This window comes from Phyllostomus discolor, chromosome 1 (genome assembly GCF_004126475.2).
Source record: "Phyllostomus discolor isolate MPI-MPIP mPhyDis1 chromosome 1, mPhyDis1.pri.v3, whole genome shotgun sequence".
Lineage (NCBI taxonomy): Eukaryota > Metazoa > Chordata > Mammalia > Chiroptera > Phyllostomidae > Phyllostomus > Phyllostomus discolor.
In genome coordinates, this window is record NC_040903.2 from 209092553 (window position 1) to 209117254 (window position 24702).

General features: G+C 62.0%; 1 protein-coding gene across 1 annotated transcript in view; it reads right to left on the reverse strand.

The window, feature by feature from the left end:
• Positions 1–24702, reverse strand: part of CCDC88C (coiled-coil domain containing 88C) — a 110408-nt gene that overhangs the window by 31383 nt on the left and 54323 nt on the right. The window contains 9 exon segments of the mRNA XM_028507641.2: positions 2548–2732; positions 5794–5938; positions 6617–6763; positions 14144–14302; positions 14647–14728; positions 15382–15566; positions 16093–16233; positions 18565–18648; positions 19650–19708. Of these exon segments, the coding sequence (XP_028363442.1) occupies positions 2548–2732; positions 5794–5938; positions 6617–6763; positions 14144–14302; positions 14647–14728; positions 15382–15566; positions 16093–16233; positions 18565–18648; positions 19650–19708 (1187 nt within the window).

Here is a 24702-nt window from a genome sequence, read left to right on the forward strand (position 1 = left end):
GCTCCCTCCCAGCTTACCGCTCCTCTCCCTCCCTGCCACGTGCGCAGCGGCCCCATCTTGCCGCCTCTTCTCCTCCCCAAAAAGATGTTACTCCAGCTTTCGCATTTCTGGTTTCTGCTGTTTCTAGGCTGGAGACGGGACTGCCCCCGTCCCACCCACCGCTGCTAGACACCCCCACCTTCCACCTGGCTCTGGCTCTTGCCCTTATTTCCGTCCACCCCGAGGGGCCTCGGCGCCCCTGGGCGAGCTCTCTGGGCTGGGGGCTACTGCAGGCCCCCTGGCCCCGCGGGGCTTCCCATCCTCCTGGCGGCCACCGGCTCAGGCCGAGGGCTCGCAGGAGGCTCCAGGTGCCCAGAGCCCGTGGGTGTGGGTGCCAGCGGCCTGCCTCTCGCCCCTGGGTGGCTCTTGGGTCCGTGTGACAAGCCCCCAAAAGGCTGCCCCCCTCTTCCTCTGATAATCGGGGTTCTTGGCTGAAGGCATGACGTCACAGGACGTCAATGCTGAGTCGCACGTGGGGAACGGGCGCCCCCCTCCCCCTGAGGCCCCCACATGAGCGGTGTGAACCTCAGGGAAGGAAGTTAACATCGGGGAACTGTGGTTCACACAGAAGTTCAGACAGGAGCAACCTGCAGCCTGCGTGACACTTGAGGGGTGGGTGAGCCGCGCTGGCACCGGGGGTCCGGGCCTCCAGGCCTCCGTGTCCTGGCTCGGATGCCTGCCAGGGCAGCCGTGTCGGCTGGACTTGTCTGGAGGCTGTGCCCGACCCCCCAACCGTGCTCCAGGAAGGTCAGTGTTGGGCCACGCCCCCTGAGGTGCTCACCCAACGGCTGCAAGGACCCGTCCCGTGCCAGGCTCCGGGGAGAAAGCACACCCGCCCAGGGTCAGGGTCAGGACAGGTGCAGCCAGGCCCAGGCGGGCTGAGCGGGACAGGAGGCCAAAGCACACGCTGGCCAGCAAAGGGCCACCGCCCTCCCAGGGCTCCGGTGCCGGACACGGGCTGGGCACTGTGGCACCTCCCTCCCCCGGGGACTCTAAGCCAGCACGTGCCTCCCGAGGGCTGTGGCAGGGCTGCCCCAGGGCCCACCAGGGAACTGGTCCAGAGAGGAAGCAGGAGGGCGGGGCTTGAGAGATGGGGGCTAAGGAGTCCTGTCAGGTGGGTGCGCCCTCCGCCAGTCCTGCGTGTGCAGGGGAGGGACCGGAGTCGACACCGAGGACGGGAGGACCATCAGTGGTCACCTCTGGGGCCTGCCGGGAGCTCGGCCAGAGAGGTTGCATCACAGGCCTTCTGTGGCGGCCCCTGAGGACCCTCTCAGCTGGAGGCGCTCACCTTTCTAAAGGTCCATTCTTTTTTATCTCCGCCGAGGGCAAACCACCATTTACAAAGAGCTCTCCTGTGCCAGCCCCACGTGAATCTGAGCCACCCACACTGTCTAGCCGCTCTCCCTGCGCTGCTCTGCACCGAGAGACGAGACAGGAGACGGGGATTCCCGCATTGTCCCACGAAGAAAGGACGAACTGTTTGGCAGCTACCCTGCTGTGGCGAGGCAGACAATGCTTCAAAGGGACGGGGTGGGTAACCGAGCCCCGGGCGTCCCGGGAGAGGTCTGGGGAAACCACTGCACGAGCCCCACCCGGAGATAAAGTACAGGCAGAGCCGTGACCAGTGGAACCCCGGTCTCCCGTGTGCAGCCGGGTCCCCCCCACTGCCGGTGCAGCCTCAGCAAAGGACGCTGCTGGCTCACAGGGCAGACACCCAGACGCCTGGAAGCACCGGTCCTACGGGGTGGTCAGCGAGCAAGAGGGCTCTTGCCCTCACCCTCGTCTAGGGTCCGGCCACGGGTCAAGGTGCCGTGTTCAGAGCCCACAATGCAACATGTCATCGTGGTGTGGCTGTATGTACTGATGCCCCCCGACCCAGGATGGCCAATGTGTGGAGACAGTCCCTAGGCTCCCCACGGCCCTTCCTGCCACGTGAGTGGGGGTCCTCATCATTGCAGGACAAAGACTGGTTTGTGTCTGTCCCCCCGATATCTGTCTTCTGCAGCGCTACGGGGAAGACCCAGGGGTTCCCTGCAAGGCCAAGGCCGTTCAGCCCTCTCTTCTTCCTCATCCCGTCCACCAACAGGGAAGAGAGAGCACGGATCTTGTTCTACCGCCAGCAGCGCCCTGAAACGGCCTGTCAGTGGTCCCCCACACACCCATGCCCCTGCCCCTGACGCTTTCTGACAGGGCCCTGCCCTCTGCCCATCACGCACGTGCTACGTGCTGGACCCCAGACGATCCTCACGGCACCTCTTAGGTGGGTACATCGCTGACCCCACTGCACAGACGAAGGACAAAGAACTCAATCCTGTCCGGGTCACACTGGGGCAGGGATGAGTTGGGCCGCCGTGTGAGCCTCCTCAGGGATGACTCCCGCCCCCATCGCAGCTGCGGCTGCACCAGACTCCGCACTCCTCCCGGCTGCGCATCCTCGGCGGCAGCACCTGGATGCTCCCCCTGCCCGCCCCCCTGCCCGTGTGTCCCAGCCACCCCCCGCCGGGTCACCTTCTTGCTGAGCTGCTGGTTCTCCTTCTCCAGCTCCCCGCACTTGAGGCTGCTCTCCTGCAGCGCCAGGGCCGTGTCCCGCAGCCCCTGGACGGCGCTCTGGAGGCTCTGGTTCTCCTTCTCCAGCTTCAGGACGCGGCTGGAGGCGCACTCGTTCAGCTCAAACACGAACGACTTCCTGGAGGCTGAGGCGCGGCGTGGGGTCAGAGCCCGGGTTCCGGGGGCCCCGGCCCCGAGCCCCAGGTCTGAGGGGCCCGCCCGGGGCGGTCTCCCGAGGGTCAGCGGGGGCCCTCCTTTTTTCACGGGGTGTGCTGCCGTCGGCACCCGAGGCTCCTCAGGCAGTCACGGCCCCTCTGCTGGCTCAGCTGGGGTCCATGAGGGGGAGCAGCCCGGAGCTCAAGAAGGAGGCAGGGGACGGTGGGGAAGCCAACGCAAAAGATCAACACTGTGGAATTGCTGCTGGGACCACTTTTCACAAGTTGCCGGCCTGACGGTCAACCCAGGACTGCAGAGACCAGCACAGGTGACACAGACGGCGTTTTCCGTGCCAGCTGGGAGCGGCGGGAGTCTGGGTGGCTCAGCCGGGGGGCCGGGGAGGGGGGCACAATTACTGACACAGAGGCTACAGGCTGCCTGTGCCCGGTACCTGCCGTCCCTGGACCGGGTCCTTCGGGCTGAGATTTCACTTGTAATCTCACAACTACACTGAGGAGAGAACGAGGCAGCGTATTGCAAGTGCTCTAAAAATTCTAAGCGAGATGAAAAAGTGAGTTAAAGATAGAAAAAGGCAGATTTTCTACTATGTTCCTAAACAGCCTGACTTCAGAGAGAGAAGCGAGTACAGACCTGAGAAGGACCGGGGACAGGGGTGCCCGGCCCTGCCCCGCCAGGACCAGGTGCAGGACTTCAGGTAAGGCTGGGGCCTCCCCAGGACAAGTGTGTATGCGAGCCCTTGAGAGGGGGGTTGGGCTGCTCCCCTCCCCCGTCCCTCCAGTGCCACACTCTTGGTCCTGGGAGCCTGACCACACTGATAATTCAATTGCTAATACGGCTGCACCCCACCTGCTTCTTACTCATCACCTGGGGCTAGGGCTAGAGTTACGTAGAGGGGACGGCTTTTCAACACTGGCACGTGAAGCTGGCAACAAAATGTGCGTGTTCGGCAATGCTGGGCGGTCCCAGGGACGAAGATGTGTCTGCACCAGGCCTGAGTTCCCACCTTCCACCAAGGACAGTGGTGTGGACTCCGGAAGCCGGAATATGCTCTCTAGCCCCCAGGCCACCGGCGGCACCGCTGTGGAGTGAGCAGGCCGCCCTCAGCCCTGCCTCTACCCCAGCACCGACCACACATAAACACACACGTTCTCAGCACATGAACACATGTGAAGGGCCTCATCCCGACAAAGCTACACATGACACTGACCAACTACAACCCCCCCAGTTCACAACCTGTGACCACCTGGACGGTACCTGTGCAGCCCAGGACGGAGTGCACCGTTTTAGCCATTTCTAAGGGGATGGTTCCACGGCACTCAACACATCCCTTTGTTCTGCAACCACCGCCCCTGCTGCCGTCCACCCCCAGACTCTCTCGCCGCCCCACACCGGAGCTCTGCGCTCACGGAAAACAGAGCTGAAGCTTCTCCAAGTTCAAGAGCGGAACCGAGTACAAGCTCGTTTCCTCTTCCCCAGAGGCCAGGGCCTCGGAGGCCAGGATGATGACAGGACAGTTCACTGGGAAAACCGCCGACGGTTCTTCACGGGGTGCTACGCGCACCGGCACCCCAAGAGCCAGAGTAACGTTTTATCTTTCAGGAAGACAAAGGTGGCAAGAACAGCCGCCCGGCTCGGTGCCCAGAGGGCCGGGTGCAGGGCAGCGCTGGGCCGTCCCCTCTCACAAGACACGCACAGCGACCCCGGGGGGGCAGCTTCACGACCCCCGTGTCGCAGGTGAGAAAACCGTGGTTTGCAAGAGGCCGCCTGGCGAGCCCATGGGGGAGCCAGGACTGTAAGCCAGGTCTTTCCAACCCAGGAAGCCACCACGCCGTCCACACAGAAAGAAGCACACTCATGCGTTGTTCACGAGCTGCCAGCTAGGCAGCAGGAGTTGGGGACACGAAGACGAAGTGACGGCCACCGACCTGACGGGGCTCACGAACTATGCTGAGCAGTCTGGGTCGGTGAGGCTTTGCAATGCCGTGGGCCACCCTGGTCTCTAGCAGGAATCATAAATACACTTGGTCTGAGCGGGTCCCAGCCAGCCTGCACCGCTCCTGTGTTCCACCAGGGGGCAGTGGTCCTCCCCGAGGAGCCTGAACTCCCGGAGGCGGGAATCCCCATGACCCCCGCCTGGGCCCCAGCAGCGCCAAACCACAGAGAGAAACTTTGCACGCAGATGAACAGTTTAATGACCCGATTTCAGGTTTGGAGCTGGTGGGACCCTTTGAAGGGAAGGAATATGCAGCTGCCTCAACAGCCTTTCCATGATGCTTAGGCATGTTTACCAGCAATGAAAAAGCCCCCCTAACCCCGCCGAACCAGCCAGGGGCCGCCCTGCACCCGGCGGGAAGCTCAGGAAACAGCCACTTGCACTCTCAGGCGCACGTGGGCTATTTTTGAACACAGGAACCGGCCCATTGTTTGCCGAGCGCCGAGGCTTCCTGCTGCACTGCGGGCCATGCCCCACCCGCTGTCCCCGGGCCAACCGGACACTGGTCGCAGGTGCTGGGCCAGGGCGCAAACACCAGAGGGAGAGGGAGAGGGACAGGCCTGGGCCCCATGAGAAGCAGCCACTCAGAGCCCCTGCCCAGGGCGACAGAGAATGACTGCAGCCAATTATGCAAATGAATGGAGGAAATGACGCCCAGGGTATATTTATAGTGGGGATTAGTGACTGCTGGGGACCTCTCCTGCCACCCTGAGCTTTCCATCATCTGGGGACGGGTCTGAGAGGCCCTCTGGGCGTCACTCAGCATGCTGTAATCTGGAGGCTCCCGGGACTGTCCACATGGGGACCCAGAAACCTGGCAGCATGTCATCTGCATGCCTGTCCTGACACCAAGGCCACCAGGCCCTTCCTGCTCTCCTCAGGGACAACAGCGATGGAGCAGTTCCCAACGACCCCTGAAGGAAATCCTGTTTGTTTAGGGTGAGGATGGGCTGACACCTGAGATTCAGAGCCAAGGGCTCGGCTCCCTGGACGCGGGAGCAGTTGTGGGCCCTGGGGCCCTGGGGGCTGCTGCCTACCGTCCGACAGGTCCGCATTCTTGGACAGCTGCTCCAGCTCCCAGCCCAGGTGGGCGGACTCGTTCATGCTCTGCTTCTGTGCAATCTCGAGGACCATGTTTTCTTCCAGCAGCTCCTCGATGCGTTTCTTGTCTGTGTCCCGGTCCTAGTGCGGAGAGAGAGGGGAGGGGTGAGGATGCGGCCTGGGCACCCTCTGGACAGCCCCTGACCCCTGTGCATCTATCCTCGTCCCGCCCCCCGGGATGAAGGGCCTCTGTGCACCTGCCCACTTCCTAAAATCGTGGCTGCTCAGAAGAGACTCCAACACAGGGCCCAGTGGTGAGAGTTGCAATCACTAAAAGACACACCGACCCCGTGACGCGGGTGATGCAGAGACCTGGGGTCCCTAACTGTGCCATGCCTGAATAAACTGATGCTCATCAGCACAGGGCTTTAAAGTACATGATGTGAGGATGAGCAGTGTCGCAGCCCCTGAGCAGGCCCAGCACACCTGCTGGGATGCCGTGGAGACTCACAGATCACAGCCCCCCGCTGACCCCATAAACCTGGTACCAAAGACCCTTTGTGCCACCATCGGCACAGCCCTCCATCCTCACAGGAACTCGCTCCCCAGGTTGGGCCCCCTCTGCTCTGTGGGCGTGAAGTGGGTGGCGCCCACTCGAGCTGCTGCGTTCAGCCCAGGGACCCTCTGTGGTCAGCAGGTCCCCATGTCGGCGCGGCACCGACCCAGCCGCTGAAGACCAGGGCAGGGCACAACCCCGAACCCCCCCACCCCCCGCCGCCCCCCACTCCGTGTCCCTCTCGGGACGGCGGCCTGTGATACCAGCTCCAGGTCGTGCAGCTTCGACTTCAGCTGCAGGTTCTCCTTCTCCAGCTCGTGCACTTTGTCGGCCCGGGCCCGGGCGGCCGTCAGCTGCTCCTCCAGCATGGACTTGGTCTCGATGAGGACCATGTTGTCCTCCCTCAGCTCCTGGTCAGCAGAAACACACGCGAGAGCCGGCCAGTCAGCAGGTGCCTCGGACAGGGTGTGTTGGGGGGACGGCGTTCTCCCAGGCCCCTGGACCGAAACCGCCCGCCGCAGGAAGGCCCGTCTCGGCGTTTCAGCCCCTGCCCCTTTCTCAGCCCGGCCAGACGGACTTTCTCCACGGAAAAAGTACTATCTCCAAATCAAGAAACCATTTAAATGCCGGAAGGAAACACTTCCTCAGGGTGTCCTTTGTGCTGGCCACGGCGTGACAGAGTTTCGTCACCTGGTCTGGCCGGACCAATGCACCTGCTGACAGATAAGGGGCTCCGCTGAGCCCCGTTTCCGGCACAGGGAAGGGCGGGGCGCGGAGTCTGCCCGGGTCTGAGGCCGAGTCAGGCCTCTCGACCCAGCGTCCGCCCCACCGGCCCGGGTCCTGGGAAACCAGGGCCGTTCACACGAGCCTTTGTTCTCGCACTGCTCCCATCTGAACGTTTTACACGCGTGCTCTGGGAAAACCACCGTCTCGGCAGTTTCCTACAGATGAGGAGCCTGTGGGACACAACCAGCAAACAGGCACTGCGGGCCTACTGTGTGTCAGGCACGTGCTGGGTGTGGAGTGCAGCGCTGGTCCCCGGCAGGCCCCTCCCGGGCCAGGAGGCCACGGGGCTCTCACCCTGTCCAGGTGCCCAGCACACCGGGGAGGGGGTGGGCCCCTCCGCCTCAGCCCCGCGCCCTCCCCGCAGGGCCCTCCCTGTAGCACTCAGCATCTCGGGGCACCGAGTCTCCCCGAACGCCTTCGCAGGTCCTGCACATGCTCACTTCCCTGCACGGGCCAGAACCCCAGTGGCCTGGTCTTTGTGACCCCGCTGGACCCACCTGGGCACCCTCTTCCTGCCAGTGCCCGGCCCTGCACCAGGGGCTCGCTGGCCCTGCCTCATCCACTCCCCACAAGGGCCCCGAGAGGGAGGCAGGGGCCGCCCCGTCCGGCATGTGAAGATGGTGACTGGGGTGAACTAAGGAACGAGCCCGAAGTCACAAGACCAGCGAGGGGGGAAGCTGGGGCTTGGACTTGGGCCAGAGAGCTCCGGACCTGCGTTCTCTCTCCTGCCGCCGCCGCCCGCCACCTGCCCTGGAAGAGCCTGCAGGGGTCGGAGGCCGCCACCACTGTCAGTGACATGAGCCGGACAACAGAGAGGCATTGTGGACGCTAGGAAGGCCCAGCTCCCCCTCTTTGGCCACTGCCCCCCACCATTCTCTCCACGCGCTCCAGCTGGTCCACCCACCAGCACTCCCCAGGACACCATAATCCCGGGCCCTGAGCTCCCACAGGGCAGTCTGCCCCTTCGGCCCACAACCAACTCCTACCCCGCCCGCACAGCCCAGCCGGAGGTGCCCCTCTGAGAAGCACGCGCAGCTCTACTCTGACTCCCCTGCTGCGGCGGGCACTAGGGGGCACACTTCGGAGCAACACCGAGCTGGCCTGGACCGTCTCCCTCCACCCCCGAGGCGGTGAACTCTGCAGGGCAGGGCTATTCCGGATCTGCTCTCCTGGGCCCCCCCGCAAGTGTCCAGTAACCCTGAACTGCGCTGTGAGGGGGTCACAGGTGGCGTAGGCGGCGGGTCCCCAAGGACCTGGGCACGGGTAGGGGTGTGCAAGCGTCCAGAGCCGAACAGAACATGAGGCAAAAGGAGTTCCAGCTACTATTCACGTGTGCCTCAGTTTTCTGGAGGTATCGACTTTCACCACCTGTGAGGCAACAGAAGTTGATGTGGACTTGCGCTGCGTGCCCCGCCGCCTCAGAAGTGAGAGGCCAGGCCCCCAGAAACGGGCAAAGGGCTCGGCTTGGGGGAGGGGGGGTACCTCTGGCCGCTGCCCGCAGCCAGCGGCCTCCGGAGGACCTTGACCCCAACCGAACCGGGAGGCTATTTAAAGGCTTGACCCAGCCCAGTGAACAGCTGAGGGGCCACGTTTAGGAAGCACGGGCCAGGCCTGCTGTCTGGTCCCCGAGAGCCACCCTGGTGACTGGGGACAGGGACGGGGACACGGGCCAACGGCTCCCACCCCCAGGCCTGCCGGAGGCACAGCTAGCCGTGGGACCTGAAGTGAGTGCAGGTCCCTCGACCGAGGCCCCCCTTCCTGCTGCGGGTAGGTGTGGGGGGCTGACGTGACAGCGCGTGTGGAGCACACCGAGCTCCGTGTCCGAGGCCCAGGGAGCGGGCTGCCCGCCTGTCGCCACCACGCCGGGTCCCTGCGAGCCCGTCCAGCTTGGTGCTTCCACCCAGCAGCAGGCAGACACCCATTGCTGGGGGTGGGGCGTCCTGACCCCAGCCAGCTGCAAACATGGCGGTGGGGGTGGGGGTCAAAGGGACAACCGGGTCCTTCTCACTGCGCCCAGGACCACAGCACCAGGAGCCGCCCGGGAGCCAGCCCAGCGGTGCCCTTGGAGGGGAGACTCGGGGTCGTCCGACTCAGAACGGCAGAGCCCCCGCTCACTCCATGGAGGCGAACCCTCCCTGCACCGCCCCTGCTCACCGGTTTGCTGCAGTCGGCTGGACCTCAGAGAAGCCTGGCCAGAAGTTAGCCCCACCCCCCGCCAACTTGGGGACCTGGCGGGCTGCACCACAGACTGAACAGCAGCTCCGTCCCGCTCCCACTCCTCAGTGGGCGGAGTGCTTTCTAAATGCCCCAGACGTCCCTGAGGAACACCAAGTCCCCGTGGGAACACAGGACCGAGGACTTCCAGGCAGTCAGGGCTGGGGACGCAGGTAGGTCCCCAACTACAGCCTAACGCCCAGGGGCCAACAGGAAGTGCTGGCGGCTGGGACCTCCCACGGTGTCTGCTGCTGTGGCTGTCTTCATCCCCCCCTTCCAGGGTCCCCAGTTCGCGCCGCCTCTGTCTCCATGACCCCACCTGTTTTCTCCTTCCTCCTCCGCAAGGCCAAGGTCCTGGAGGCAGTCGGAGGTGTTTCAATGCCAGATCCACCTCCTCACCACCAGTGACAGTGAGCAAATTATTAATCCGCAGGTCTGTCACCTGGGAACCAGAGGCGGGGTGGCTGCTAAACCTCACCGGGCCACCCGGAGGCTCGGATGTGATGATGCCGTTACAGCGTGGCACAGACAGGCCCTGCGTGTGCAGGAGCCCCACCAACGGCTACCGCCGCCCGGGCCAGAGCCCTCGCCGTGCACCTGCGCAGGCCAGACCACAGGTGTGTGCGGGACCAGAGAGGACATGCCCTGGGCTTTTCGGGCCCGAGGTCTGGGACAACTGCCCGGCTCTGCAGGCGTAGCAAAGGCAGCCAGCGTGCGAGTGGGTGGGCCGGGCTTCACCCTGGACTGACCGTGCCATTTGGCACCAAGGACTCAGACTTGAGGTCAGGAAAACACAAGACTGTCTTCAAGGAGCTCCTGGTGTGGGTGGGAGACAGACAGGAAGACGTGTCATGACGATGTCACATGGTGGCCGCTGCCTGGAGGTGAGGGGTGAACAGGAAGTGTGAGCCAGGAGGCTAGGGGGGCGAAGCTGGCAGGGCTTGGCCGCCCGCCCGCCCCTCCTCTGGCACTGTGCTGGGCGTCGGGGGGCGTGACGGGGGCCCTGATGAGCCAGAGCAGAGCTCCTCCGGGGACCCAAGTCAGGGAGGGCCAGACAGGGGCAGAGGGTGGGTTTGGTCCTAAGAGCGATGGGGAGGTGCCTGAGGAGCTGAAGGAGGCCGCTCTGGCAGCAGGACAGAGGAACACGAACAAGGAGAGACAGAGGCAGAATGGCCAGTCCGGGGATTTGTGGGGGTCCCTCCAGAATAACGCGATGACTCCCGTGCAGGCACCGAGCATCACGAGCAAACGACGGCAGGCCAGCGCTGGGGCCACACTCTCTCTGCAGACCCCTGCCTCCCGACGGGAACTCGCTGGGGGGCAGGGGAGGGGCCCCGGGGCACGGGAGTACCTGGGACCCCGGAGCGTGCAGTGGGGAGAGGGGAAGAAAGGAGAGTCATGATTAACCACTCTGGACTGGGTGCCGGGTGGGTGCAGGCCTGGAGAGAGGCGGCGGCTCCGTGAGGAGGGGGGCGGAGGTGTCCCGGCCACACGGGGGGTAGGGGTAGGGGGGGCCCAAGGCAGGCACCGGAGCCCTGCCTCCCAAGCATGGGGGGGGGGGGGGAAGGGCAGCAGAACACTCGGACAAGGAGGGGCTCTAGGACGCAGTGGTGTTCTCTTCTTCCAAGCAGGCCTGGAGAGGGGTTTGCTTTAGTTAAGGGTGGGAGCACCCTGAGAGCCCTAAGGGTTGGACTCAAACCAACCAACCCATCCTGAGCACCTTCTTCCACTGAAGACAGAGAGGCGTGGAGCTGCTGGGACCCCAGGGCGCCGTGGCCGGAGGTGAGTGGAGATGGAGCCCCATCTCCCAGGCCAGACGGGCAGGGCAGACCACGCCCACAGCACATCATCCCCTTCCAGACCTGGGCACCGAGGGGGTTCCTTAAGGGTGTGTGTGCCCCGGACCCCAGAACCAGCCGTGAACCCAGGTCCTCGCTGCCTCGCCATCACCGATCGGCTCCAGGGGCTTGCCAGGGGGCGTTCACCTGAAACGTGCTCCTACCTGTGTCTCACAATTCGGGGCACAAGGGGCTCAGAGACGCCCCAACCACCGCTCCTTCCATCGGCAGCGAAGACATGGTCTGCCCACCACCCAGCCGGCCGGCGGAGGGACTGCTGGGACGGTGCCCCGGCCAGTCGCCACCCCTTTCAGCTGCTGTTTGCTGGGAGTCCCGCACCGCCCGGGAGGCTGCAGGTGTCTCAGGGCGGCAGAGACCAGGCCCGCCCGGCCCCCTTGCTCAGGACGCGCACGGCACCCACACACCTGCCCTTCGCTGTCGGGAGTTCCGGCCAATGACGAAACATGGGGCAAGGGGCACCTTCCGGCCACCTCTCTCTGTCTTTGTCCCCCACCCCCGGCAGCAGAGAGGCGGGTCGGCTGTTTGCAGAGGGAGGTGAAGGGCCGCCTGCCGCACCCCCACTTCCCACAGTGCCCAGGGACGCCCAGGCCTCTCTCCTCTTGCTGTTGTTTGAACCCTCACATAAACTAGACTAGGAGCCGCACCGGAGCTGCCAGAAGTTTAAAAACAAAAACAAGGAAATTTGTGTTCCATATTTTTCTAAGCAAAATTAACCCTGCCCTCGCTCTGAACCCCCCTGGGTCCTTTATCTTTCCCTCCCACGTGGCAGTAACACTCTCTCCCTTTCATGTGCTGCTGCGTGGTGACACCGGACAGGATCTCAGGGACAGCTCCCAGCCATCAGTCGCTCCCCTGCACTTAAAGGGGTCTCCTCGCACGGTGGGTGCCCACAGCCACGAGGGGGCACGAACCTGGTAATCGTGCTCCCCTCTCCACTGCCCCGCCCATCACACCCGCCATGGCCGACATCACGAAAGCGACAAAACCTCATACTTTTCCCCGTCCTCCTCCCCCCCGCTGCAAGTCTTGTCCTTGCGGAGAGCGGGGTTTTCACTCGACTTGCGTGCTCACTACCAAGTGCCTCGCGTGTGCCAGGCCCCCCCAGGCATGCCGACCAATGAGACCCTATCCCTGCCCTCGGGGGTTCACGGCGCATGCACCCGCCCCCCCCCCACCTGGCAGGCGGGGCTAACCGCAGGGCTGTCGTCACTGCTGCAGTCAGAGGACGCGTGCCCGAGCACTGTCCTTCCTGCGCCCTGAGCCCCGGGAGGGCCCCAACACTGTGTGACTCATCCTCCTCCATCAGGGCCTGGACTCCACGGACCACGCCAGTTCTCCTGATATTCATTAAGCTGATGCGAAACTTCAGGCATCACTAATGTCACGGTAACTTCACCATGACAATTATTAATCAATACGAAAAAGAGGGCTATTATCCAGAGGCATGAATCCGGAGAACGTGGAAAAGGGGTTCCCAGTGCGAAACCCTCCAAACGTCCGGAAGCTGCCCGGATGCCAGGAGCGAGCCTCGTTTCGCGGCAGAGCCCCGCCCCCGGTGCAGGGTTGACGCCCACCGCGTAGGCGTGACGTCACCGGCCCTCGTGACGGAGCGGGGTGCTTGGACAAGGCCAGGAATGAGCAGAGGCAGAGACTGAACCCTGAGGCCCGCCCCGTCTGTGGGACAGGGTCAGGGTGAGAGGGGGTGGGGGTGCACACGGTCCCCACAGGGGGCAGGAGGGGCTGCTGAGGCAGCACCCTGGGGAGGGTGTGCACGTCTGTCCCAACTGCAGCATCGCGGGTGAGCGAAGTAAAGCCTGTGTCCCAGAACCTGTCTGTGCTGGAGATTTATGCCTTTCATCGCCAGCAGGGCCAGGGGACCGGTTCCAGGACAGAGCCGGGAGTCGGAGCTGGGGCTGGACTCCCACCCCCCAACCCCTCCCCCCGACCCGCTGGGCCTGGCTGCTTTTGCCCTGCACCCGGGAGCCTCCTCCGCAGGGGGTGGGGCCACTGTGTCACTGACACTCCTGGGGAGCAGACACACCCTGGGTAGGCTGGAACAACAAACAAGCCTGGACCACGGCCCTCCCCAACCCGCCTCTGCCTGGCCCAGAGACCCCAGGACTCCCAGGGCTCGTGCGCAGCAGGGCACACCGAGGTGCCGGGCCCAACAGCCTGCCCCCCGCACACCTGCCTGCCAGCAGCTCAGCAGGGCGAGGGACAACCCGCGCTCCGCAGACCTGTGTCCGGGCCCCGCCGAAGCCTCCAGGCTGGCCGTGGGGATGACTTCTTACCACCCAGCAGGGCCCTGCAGTACGAGCTCACTAAAACCCCCTGCAAACCCCGATTCCAGCAATGGGGCAAAGTTCCCAAACCCTCGGAAAAGAGGGTCCGGAACCTGCTGACGACATCAGGCAGTCGGGGTGAGCGGTCTAGGCGTCAGGGACCCCGCCCGGCTCTTGATCTCCGCCCCCCTCAGCCCTGAAACCCTCCCCTGCATGAACCCACCCCCTCGGCATGGGCATAGCCCCCACCACTGAGGGCTTAGGGTGGACTTGCCCGAATAACAGGTATTTTACTTCCTTCCTTCCCCCGAAAAACCTCACAAAAGTGGGAGAAACAATCCTGGCAAGATTTACCCACAGAAGTTGCGAGACGTTTTGGGGGGGAAAAAAAAGTTTGTGAATAGGTCACTGCTGTGGCTAAATCTTGTTGGAGAGGGAAAAATCCTAAAAGGAATCAGGGCCCTTTGACCATAATTCCCAACCTCACTCCTTTCCCCTAAACTAGGGGGGCCCCTGGGGGTGGTGCAGACAGGCCCGGGAGCAGGGAGAGCGCTGGCTGCAGAAGCCTCGTAGCTCCCGCCCCCCCCCCCCCCCCCCCGCGCCCCAGGACACGACGTGCGGCGAGCCCCGCCCCCCGCTGCGCACGCACCTCCATGCGGGCCTTGTAGAAGTCCACGTCATGCAGCTTCTCGCGGCAGCGGCCCAGCTCCATCTCCAGCCTCTCCACGCGGCTCGCCTTCTCCCGCAGCGCGTCCAGCTCGTCGCGGTAGGCACGCGCAGACCGGGCGTCGGCCGCCAGCTGGATGTTCTGGGAGGTGGGCAAAGACAGGGGACCTAGCTCAGGGTACCCCCCGGCTGGGGGAGAGAGGGCCCAGGCCCTGCAGTCCCAGGAGAAGCCAGCTCCTGGTGGCCAAGCGGCTCCGTGTGCAGGCCACCTCGTGGGGACTCCACACGCTGTCACTAGAACATGTCGCCACCCCTCCCCACGGCAGCTCTCAGGGGAACTGGCTCCCGGCAGCGCTGCTCCGAGCAGGAAGGAAACAGAGGCCTTTGCTGGGAGGGCCTGCGGCTGTGTCCCTGAACCCCAGGCCACGGGGACTGGGGCGCCCCACCCCTGCCCCTCCACACACGGCAGAAAGGATTCCCGCTCACCTCCTGCTTGACTTTCTGCAGCTCCAGCGCCAGCTGGTCCGCCTCGTGCCGGTTGTCCACGAGCTGCTCCGCCTTCTCCTCCCTGGGGCCGTGAAGAGGGAGTGTGGTGGGTGAGGGCTTCCCCAGAAGCCCCTGGAGAGCCCACCCCCTCGGGAGACCTCAGCGGGGAGCGGAGAGATGACCTGCCTTCTGGGGGTGAGGAGGGGAGTCTGCCTGTCCTCTTTGCGTCTTCAAGGCCTGCTCTCACACTACACCCTCCTCTGAGGGTGCGGGATGGGTCAGGGGGCCCCAGGAGCTGCCGCACCCCGCTCCACAGCCGGGCAGGTGGCAAGGCCCCCTGCCGAGAGGTGGAGGCAGGCAGCTCTCAAGAGGACCGGATGGACCCATCCGACGGGGCGAGACACGTGCTCCCTCCAGCCAAGAACACACACAGCAGCGTGTGGGCGGTCATTCGAGCCCCACACCGTGCCCGAGGGTGGACGGCAGGCCGCTCCTGCACCGTCTGTGACGTCTGCACCGGCAGGAGCCCCGACAGCCCACAGAGCCCCTGCTGGGCAGGGCCGAGTCCCACAGGGACCGACCAAGTGCAGAGCAGAGCCCAGCGGACCCCGGGCCCTGAGGCAGAGCTGTCCTTCCGGCCGCCCCGCACGCACTGCAGTGACCCGCGGGTGCTGGGAACATGCTGAGACAAGCAGCACAAGAGCAGGAAAAGCAGGGGGTTGCCGGAGGACTCACAGCTCCTGCCTGACGCGGCGCAGCCTGGCCTTGGTGTCGGCCAGCTCCACGGCTAGGTGCTGCCTGTCCTCGCTGGAGAGGCTGCTGGTCGGGCTGGGCGTGGACTCGGCGCTGGGGCACTTGAGTGGACTGGGCGGCTGCTGGGCCTGCAGGTAGTCCCGCTCCTGCGTGAGGTCCACGATCAGCTGTAGTAGGGCAGAGACGGGGCTCACCAGTGCGCCCTGTGCCCAGCACAGGGCCCACACTTGAACTTGGTGAGAAATGACCAAAGACACATAGAAAGTAAAAGACAAGACATCAGCCACGATGGAAAAACCAGGAGGGAGGCAGGAGAAAGGTGGTGTGTTATTAAAACTCGACGATACACTTAGTGAGACAGCAAGGAGCACGTGACTGGAGCAGAGTCCCCAAACTTGACTCCCATCCTCACACAGGTGTCCCGGAGATGGCTGTTCACTGCAGAAGTGGCCGTGACCCCCATCCCAACCCAGAAGCTGGACCAGGAGGACTGGGGGCGTGCAGGCTTCCAAGGTCCAGTCAGGAGGGGACAGGGGAGGGGAGAGGGGGAAGGGAGGGGAGAGGAGAGAGGGAGAGGAGGGGAGGGGAGAGGAGAGGCGGACAGCCCATGACTGGGCCCCAGGCCCGAGTGCCCTGACCCGTCCCCCAGACCCGGCCCCCAGACCCCCCAGGCGGTGGCCGCCCCAGACTCACCTCCGTGCGCTCGTCCCGCTCGTCTATGAGCCTGCGGAGGTGGAGCACCATGCTCCTGGACAGCGCCTCCAGCTCCTCAGGGGCCACGTCCGGGACCTCCAGCCACTGCAGGTCGAACACGTTCTCCTGGTTGTGGGTCACCTGAGGGCACAGACACAGGGGCGGCGCTGCAGAGGCCGGGGTGGGGGGCGGCTGGGGGGGCCCCCGAGAACATGGGCCAAGCCTCGGGGGTCCCCCGTAGCAAGCGCAGCCGAGCTCTGCCCTGTGACGCAAACCACTTCTGCTTTCAGTGCTGGTTCAGAGAGGACGCCGCCGCTTTCAACACTGGAAAGCAGTCCCCACGCCATTGTGGTTCCCGAGACGGTCCTCAGACCGCACCGAGGAGGGGGGCCTCGAGAGTGGTGGGGAGGGGAGGAACAGGTCTTGTCTCCCAGAACCCAACTCAAGCATGGCGAAATATTATTAAAACTCTCAGGTCAGAATGTTGGGCATGTAGCCATCTTATGCTATTTGGGGGAAATATTTCATACTCTAAAATAATTCTCAGGCAAGCCAGTATCTCTTCGCCACCCAGGGCCACCTGGATTCCCCTGTTCTGTGTGTGTGTGGGGGGGGGGGCTGTGGGGCGGAGGCACACAGCCTCCCCACTGACTCTGCGGACCTCACCTTCTCAATCTGACCCTGCCCCCCACCCCCCCGACCAACCAGAGGGGGCAGAAGATCTGTCTCGGGCCCTCGCAGGTGTGGGAGGATGAGTGTCAGGGCACACAGGTCTCAGATGGGGAAAGCAAACAGAACCCCACTCGGTGTGGGCACCAAAGAAACCAGCTCTTGCGTTTTCCAGACGAGTCAATGGAGGTAGAGAGTAACTTTAATAACCAACCTCCCCGCAAAGACCACTACCGACAAAAAAAAAACCAAAAATTGCCTTTCAGTTTTGCAAATGACACCCACTGCCTCATCTCCCCCACCCCACGAAGGACACGCTGGGGTTCGGCTGGTCTCGGAGAACCAGGAGCAACCTTGGCCCAGGGCGCCGGGCACCTGACAGGCGCGGGCCGGGGACTTGCAGGCTGGGTGCCGGGCCAGATCCACACTGACGCTTGGGGAAGGTCTCTGGTGTCCGTAAATGGGACTGGGGGACGCAACCCCAGCCTGACATCAGGCACAGGAGCTGCTTTTAACTGGAGACTCCTGTCGCCCCTCCCCTGATTGGGACTCGGTGGGGCCTCTTGTGGGGCCTGGGCCCCGGCATGTGCGAGAAGCACCCAACTCACTCTGAGGCCGGGTCCCCACCGCCAGCCACTGAATCCGATAACCACCCAGGACTCTTGTGGGCTGCATTCCAGCCTGTTTTTATTTCAATATCCTGCTGGCTGAGCAGGAAAGACAGTCAGTGGCAAGGGACCTAACCCCAGACACAGACATTTTTCAAACCACAGAACACACAAGGAAAATTAAAAGGCAGAATGGTTCTTATGCCAACAGGTGGCCACTCACTGTCTGTATCACCTGTGAATAAGTGTGTTTGTGACGATACTGGCCTCCCCCAGACTCGGGCGTCCCTGGCCCCTCGGCTGCCATGGGTGGCACCCATCTCCTGCTGCGACGCTGACTCAGACCTCAGCACCCCAGGGGGCCCTCGGAGGCTGGGGAACCCATCAGCCCGGCCTGCCCGGGCACTGGCTCAAAGCTCAGTGTTCAGGAGCCCCCACCAGGCACACGCCTGCTCCTCTGTGCTCCTGCCCCTGGCTCCTTCATGCCTCTGCCTCACCTGTCCAATCAGATTGAAGACTGACACACATCTCCCAGATAATTACAACACACGAGGCTTCCTCTGGGGGGAGGCTGGGAGAGGATGTCAGGTAGGTGCTTGCCCCCCCCAGGCCCGGTTGCCAGGGAAACCACTTCTCCGATGCTGCCACCTCGGCCCAGGTCTACGGAACGGCAGAGGGGCTGTCCACAGCTCTCCTGACTGCACCCCGGGGACGAGTCTACAGGGGCAGCCTCTCTGGGACCGGTGGTCTCTCGCTTCCCCGGTGGGGGCAGCCTGCTTCTGGGCCCCGCTGCTGACAGACACGGAGCATCTTCCTCCGGAAAGATCCACCATCTGACGCAGGGTGACACTTGCCAGGATCCATTTCCAGGGCCTGCAAATCAAACCCTGGGCCCAAACCCCCTTGACAGCACTTAAAAATAGTCCGAGTCCTTATTAGGCGAGAAGAGGAGGCCCCGAACTTGAACGAGGTCCTTTTGTGACATTCTTTTTATTTTTATCCCCATTTTACTTTGGCTTGCCGATGGCCACCTTTCCAAACAGATTCCACTGGTCTGTGGTGTCTGAAACCTAAAATTAGTCAAGTCTCTAGTGAGTGATGTAGCGTTTCAACTTTCCACCGGGGAAGGGCGCCCGCCGCCCGGCTGCCGCGGGAGGGCCCACAGCTACGCCCCCGCCAGCCACCACACACCTACCTCCTGGATGTGGGCCACGATCCCGGCTTGGGTCTCAATGTCCAGCTGTTTGATCCTCTCAATGAACTCCTCTTTCCTCTCACACTGCGGAGGGCAACACGTGTTAACGGAAGGGTTTTGCAAGTGAGGCAGCTGGGGCCACCACAGGCACAGAAACAGTTTCCAAGGGAACCACCCGCCCAGCCCCTGGCTCTATCCCCTTCGTATCCAAGAAATTTGTCCTCCTTTGTCCTCAGGCTGTTTCTCTAGAAGCTGCTCAGCCCTCCTGCATCAGAACCGCCTGGGGTACCTGTTTTTATTTTTTTTTAAAGATCTCTTTTATTTATTTTTCGGAGGAGGGAGAAAGAGAGGGAAAGAAACATCAATGTGTGGTTGCCTCTCACACGCCCCCTACTGGAGACCTGGCCCACAACCCAGGCATGTGCCCTGACTGGGAACCGAACCAGCGACCCTTTGGTTCTCAGGCTGGCACTCAGTCCACTTGAGTCATGCCAGCCAGGGCTGGAGTGCCTGCTTTTAAAAAGCCCATGAGGCTGACAGTGCTGGGGGAGGCACCCAGAAATGTGCATGTTACATATCAAGGCACCTGGACTGGGCCGGGGGTGGCAAACTTCACCTGTGAAGGGCTGGATGGCAACAAAAATCCGAGACTCTGTGGGCCATTTGGCCTCAGCTCCGCCACTGTGGTGTGACAGCAGCCAGAGAGAGCGTGTAAAGAAGTGAGCGGGGCCCCGCCCCCACGAACCCTTAGTTACAAAAACGGGTGCTGAGTCAGATGCAGCCCACAGGCTGCATGCAGTTTGCTGAGCTCTGCTCTAGGTGCCCCTATACTGGGGACAACTTGCTAGTGGCTCAATGGCCTGAGGGACCCTCACCTGCCTGCTGTCAAAGGTGCCCTGGTGCCAGAAATGGCTGTCACCTAATGGGTGGTCCCTTCTCTCAGGGACCCAGCGACATGTCATGTTGGGCTGAAGGCAGCTTCACTCCTTCCTCACTAAGAGGGAGTTTCATGCTCACAAATCCACACACAAGATGGCCCAGAGCAGACCACCCCCACCCCCACCAACCCCCTGCCCAGGCCCTACCTGGACCGCACAGCCCAGCACCAGCAGCAGCACCTTCTTAATTTCCTCCATACTCTTCCCTAAATCAAAAGAGCAACATACTTAATTAGTTCCATCTGCTTATAATATCTCATCAGTGATACACCAGTCTGCTGTCAGGGAAAAAAAAAATCAGATAAGCTTAAAAAAAAAAGAAAATTCATCTCTCTACCCAGCGAGTCCCACTTGGGTGCACCCAGGCCGTCTGCTTCCCACGTACGGGTTTGTATGTTGTTTGAACCATACGAGAATTCTGGACACAACTGTTTGCGGTCCTTTTCCATTCAGCTGTACCAAGAACACCTCCCCATGACAATCGGTGAACCCTGACATCAGTGTCTCGTTCCAGTGTGTGTGGGGAGCACGGTCCAGCGGCAGAGTCGTCGTCTCCGCAGGAAATGCTGAGTCGACTCTAATGAAGCTGTAGGGACTGTCACCTTTTCCCCACGCGGAACGCCAGACGACAAGCCCGCAGACGGGTCACCCAGCTGCGCGTCATCAGCTGGCTGTGCATCCCCCCACCCACCCACCCACTCACTCGGCCTCACCCTTTGGCTGGAGCCTTCCACAGCAAACCCCAGAAAACACATGTGTCACTTCGATGGTGACGGTGTCAGGCTCACCTGGTACAAAGGCCACCAACTGACCCAACCAAGCCCTTCCCAGAGGCTCAGCCTGTCGATGTTTTAACCTGAACGATGCTAAACAACATCTTAGTGGCTAGTTCTTCATGCGCATCCTCATTTACTTCTTGAGGAAAAACTCATCTTTTAAGCTCCTCCCACGGCCAAACAGTCCGGCAGAAAGGCTCGACCATTTCCCCCGTGTCCAGTGTCTGAGAAGCCCTCCTTCCGCAGACCCGCACCCACAGCATTTCACTGCTCCTTCTCCACCTTGCTAGCCAGTCTCTCGTCCTTTCCCACCGTCTCTGGGATCTCACTGAGGGCGAGTGTGTCTTCATGCGTGTGAGAGTCCCGAGCACTTACACGAGGAGTCTGCACGCTGAGGCTCTGGGCCCGGCCGGGTTACCAAGAGCGGTGTGACCCCAGCAAGCTGTGTCCTGTCCCCGGGCCCCAGTTCCCACGTCTCTGCCATGGAGGCTGCTGGCCTGGGTGAGGGGCAGGGTGATTTCCAGGTGAAAACACATCTATGGTTTTCTGCCCTCCTCACTACATCCTGTTCTATCCGGGGGGGAAGGAATATGCCAGAAATAGCACTGTTTTCTAGAGAGATCTACCAACACCCACTCTCACACTGTGCTAAAGTGGCCCAGAGTATCACCAATGGCCCCTGGGATGAAAAAGCAAACTCGTGCCCCAGGAAGCAGTGCTGTGGCTCCCTTCGCGCCCCTGGGGGTAAGTAAGGTGTGTGCGAGTCGTCCTAACACCTCTCGGCTGCGGAACGGCTGCAAACACCCCTTCCTGGGATGACGACATCGAGGCTGGGACTCAGAACTGGGGGCTGGACATTCACTGACGGAACTGCACCCTCCCTGCGGTCTCCCCGCCCACAGGTGGGGGAGGGGAGGGGTGGGGGCCAGACCATTGGGGCCCCAGTCTTAGGAATGCGTTTAGTAAGGCTGGGGCTGCCGATCCGATCCATCCAGTCACAGCGAAGGCCTTCTCCCTGCTGGTGAGTGTGGAGCTTCCACAGTGTCGGAAATGGGAACATCCTCACAGGCGTTTATGAATTACTTTTCACCTGAGACCTTTCATTTAGCCCAGGAGGCTCCGATCTATAGTCATGAATGAACGTCATCACCACACGGACCCGCTTCTCTAGTACCGCCGCGAGGATGGTCAGCCACAACTTCAGTTTTGATAGAAAGACAAGGAAATGCCCCTGAGAACATTAACAGCCTCCCAGCAGTCTCACCAATGTCCTTCCCTGGCCCCAGCCCATGGGACCGTCACCTCCCAGCCCCCTGACCCAGGCCTTGGGCGGATATTACAGGTGCAGGTCCCTCCCAGCCATCGCCAGCCCCTCCTACAGCGATTCACCTCTCTGGCCGTGTACCTGGCGCTGTAGCCGGCCAGAAGCAGACACACAGGAAGGGAGAGCGTTTGCAGGGCCCGGATCAGCCGGAACAGAAGACAGAGTTCATACAGAACTCCTTCATGCACCCCGTTCACGGCAAAGGCCCCAGAGGATCTAAATAGACCACACTTCCCAATAATTTAAACAGCTCTGAGGACCCACACCCCCACCCCCAGCCACAGCCGATGAAAACACACTGCAAGGGGAGCCCGGCTCGGGCAGGCCCGCTGCCAGCAGCAGGGGCATCAGCAAGGAAGGGACGAGAAGCCCCGTGCACGCAGACACACACGAGCGCAAGCACAGCCTGAGGCTGCTCGGTGCGGGAGCAAACGGTCCTGCTCCCTCGGCATCCTGCAGTTTCACACACATGTGACGCACGGCAACCAGGAGCCATTCCTTCATCCTCCCATTCATCCCTCCCCACCCACCAGGCATCGAGAAGGACTGAACTGACCCAGAGCACTGTGGGAAACGCATGGAGTTCCCGTTTGCTAAGTCTGGTAATGGCGGGGGAAAGCTTTCAAAAGTAGAGAACTAATTTAAGAAAATCTTCACGGACAAAAATTATTCACAACACACTTCTGGGCGATCAGCAGGGCACTGGGAGACCCCCCCCCCACCCCCCGAGGCCCCGGTCAAGCGCAGGGACCCCCCGCCGGCTGTCACCAGGGAGAGGGAACGAAAACACTGGCTGGTAACAAACACATTCCGCGGGTTCCACCCCTGCACACATTTCTATGAAACTGATTTTTTTTTTTAAAAAAAGAGAGAGAAGCCCAAGTTCCCTCATCTCTCATGCGAGGCTGATGGCCAATTTCACTCAGGGTTTCAGCAGTAAGAAGAAGAACGGCTATTTTCACAAATCCACCAGATTGTGGGTTCTGAACAGTTTCAAAACACACAGGAGGCCCTGGGCCGGGTCCCTGCCAGCGAGGCTGGCTGCGACTCGGTGAGGCTGGCAAAGAAGAAACAAGCCTCCCGATGACTCCCTGCCCCAGCACCCACGTGTTCCGTGCTGAGGGCCTTCCCCGACATCAGCCCACTCCTCTGAGCGCAGACCAGGAAAACCAGCAGCTACAAAAAGCTGAAAAAATGTGACGGGAACCCGGAAGAAGGTCATCGAGTCTGCATTAGGCAAGGCTGCTTAAAAGAAATGACCTCTGACCTGAGCCCCAGCGATGAAGAGGAGAGATTCAGGAGGCAGGTGAGCGAACAAGAGCATCCCAGGCACGGGGGGGGTCAGCACATGCAAAGGCCCAGAAGCAAGAGAACACAGTGGCGGGCGAATTGTGAAGGCTCTGAGGTTAAGCTCACCAGAATTGGTTTTCAGAGTGGAAAACGGGGGAGGGGGTATGAAGCAGCGTGGATTTCTGTGCTGAATGAGTCACGGTGGGCAGGGCGAGTCAGGAAACACCGGGTGCCCTCCACGTCCACCCACGACCTCACAACCCCGGGAGGAACCCCCCGCTGCCTGGTGGACTCTCAGAAAAACCTTACTTCCTTTACTACACCTGCTGCCTGGAGTGTGGTCCCAGAGAAGCTCCCGGCCGTCCTTCTCAGCAGCAACGGGACCCACAGAGGCTGGTCTACGCTGCAGACAAAGCGACAAAGCGACAGACGTTTGCAGCCATCAGCTCCCCAAACCGAGGGGGAATGACCTGGCCTCATGGGTGCAGGGGAGGGGGGTGGACATGGATATAGAGACGCAGCCAGACAGTCACACTACACCAGCCTCGAACAAGTACCGGCTGGATGAGGGCAGGGCTGGAGAACTCCCAGGCCTTCGGATCTGAGACCGCGGCAGACACGGCCAGCCAATCACAGCACTCGCTCACGGAGCCCGGAGAGGCCTCCGAATCCGTCTGAGCACGGCCCTCTGCAGCCTCTGCCCACCACGGGGACAACACCTGTCTTCCACGCCTGGTGCGTGACCCCCAGGGCGCTTCCGGGGTCTCCTCTGTGATTCTCTAAGATGCAGCCAGTTAAGAGTTCACACTTCTTGTCGGCCATAAACAGACACTGAGGCTGGAAGGCAGGCATTCAGGCAAAGGAAAGCAAAAGGCCCTTTCCAAGAAGGAGCTCTTCCTGCCCCAAACTGCACACCCTCCTCCGTGCAGGGGTTGGGAGGCACAGTGACGTGGACCCCCAGTTCTGCTAACCCGGCTCCCCGCAACCAGAGGCCCAGGACCTGCGAGTCAACGGTGAGGCTGAGGGTGTACAAAGCCTCACACCTGGAGGGACGAACCCAATCCAAAAGAGTTAACCCCGCCCTCTCCAGGTGTCCTTCACTCCTGCAGCCCGCGGCTGCGTGGAAACAGAATGTGCTCATGTTTGCCGGAGTCCCCGGTGGACAAAATCTCCCACTCACAGGCCAGGACGGGGCTCCCACACAGGCAGAGTCGCACAGCAAGGTTGGGCCCTGGGTCCACCACCACCTGCTCTTCCCCCACTCCCCGCCGCCACCCCCTTCCTCCCGAAACTGTCATTATTTATTTACATTTCCTGCCAGAGCAGGCTCCCCCTCGGCTCACTGCTGCTCCCCGCACCCCGGTGCAGGTATCCAGCCAGCACCTGCCAGTGGAAGGTGTGGCGTGAACGGTTTGCGCCGACCCCCGGGGCAAGGACAAAGAAAACAGCTCGTTTCCCTTCTTCCAGGGATGGGGATGTTGCTGCAGGCCCTCAGACGTCACGTCATTCAACGCCGTTTCGTCACGACGGTGCTGACATGCAGCAGGAACTGAATTCTCGCTCCCATCCATCTGACTATGGTTAAACTGGTTCTGTTTTTGGGGTGCTGCTTTCAGTCACAAAACCTGAAGATAATGTTAAGTGAGAACTTACTATGTAAATATATATACATATTCTTAATAACTCTACATCCTGTTCGCCTCTGACTTAGGTGCTCGAGTCACCCACTCGCAATGCTCTCCCTGGTCTTGTACTTAAACACCGGTCATTGCGTGAGGCGGTGTACGGGGCTGTCTCGTTGGCTGGAGAC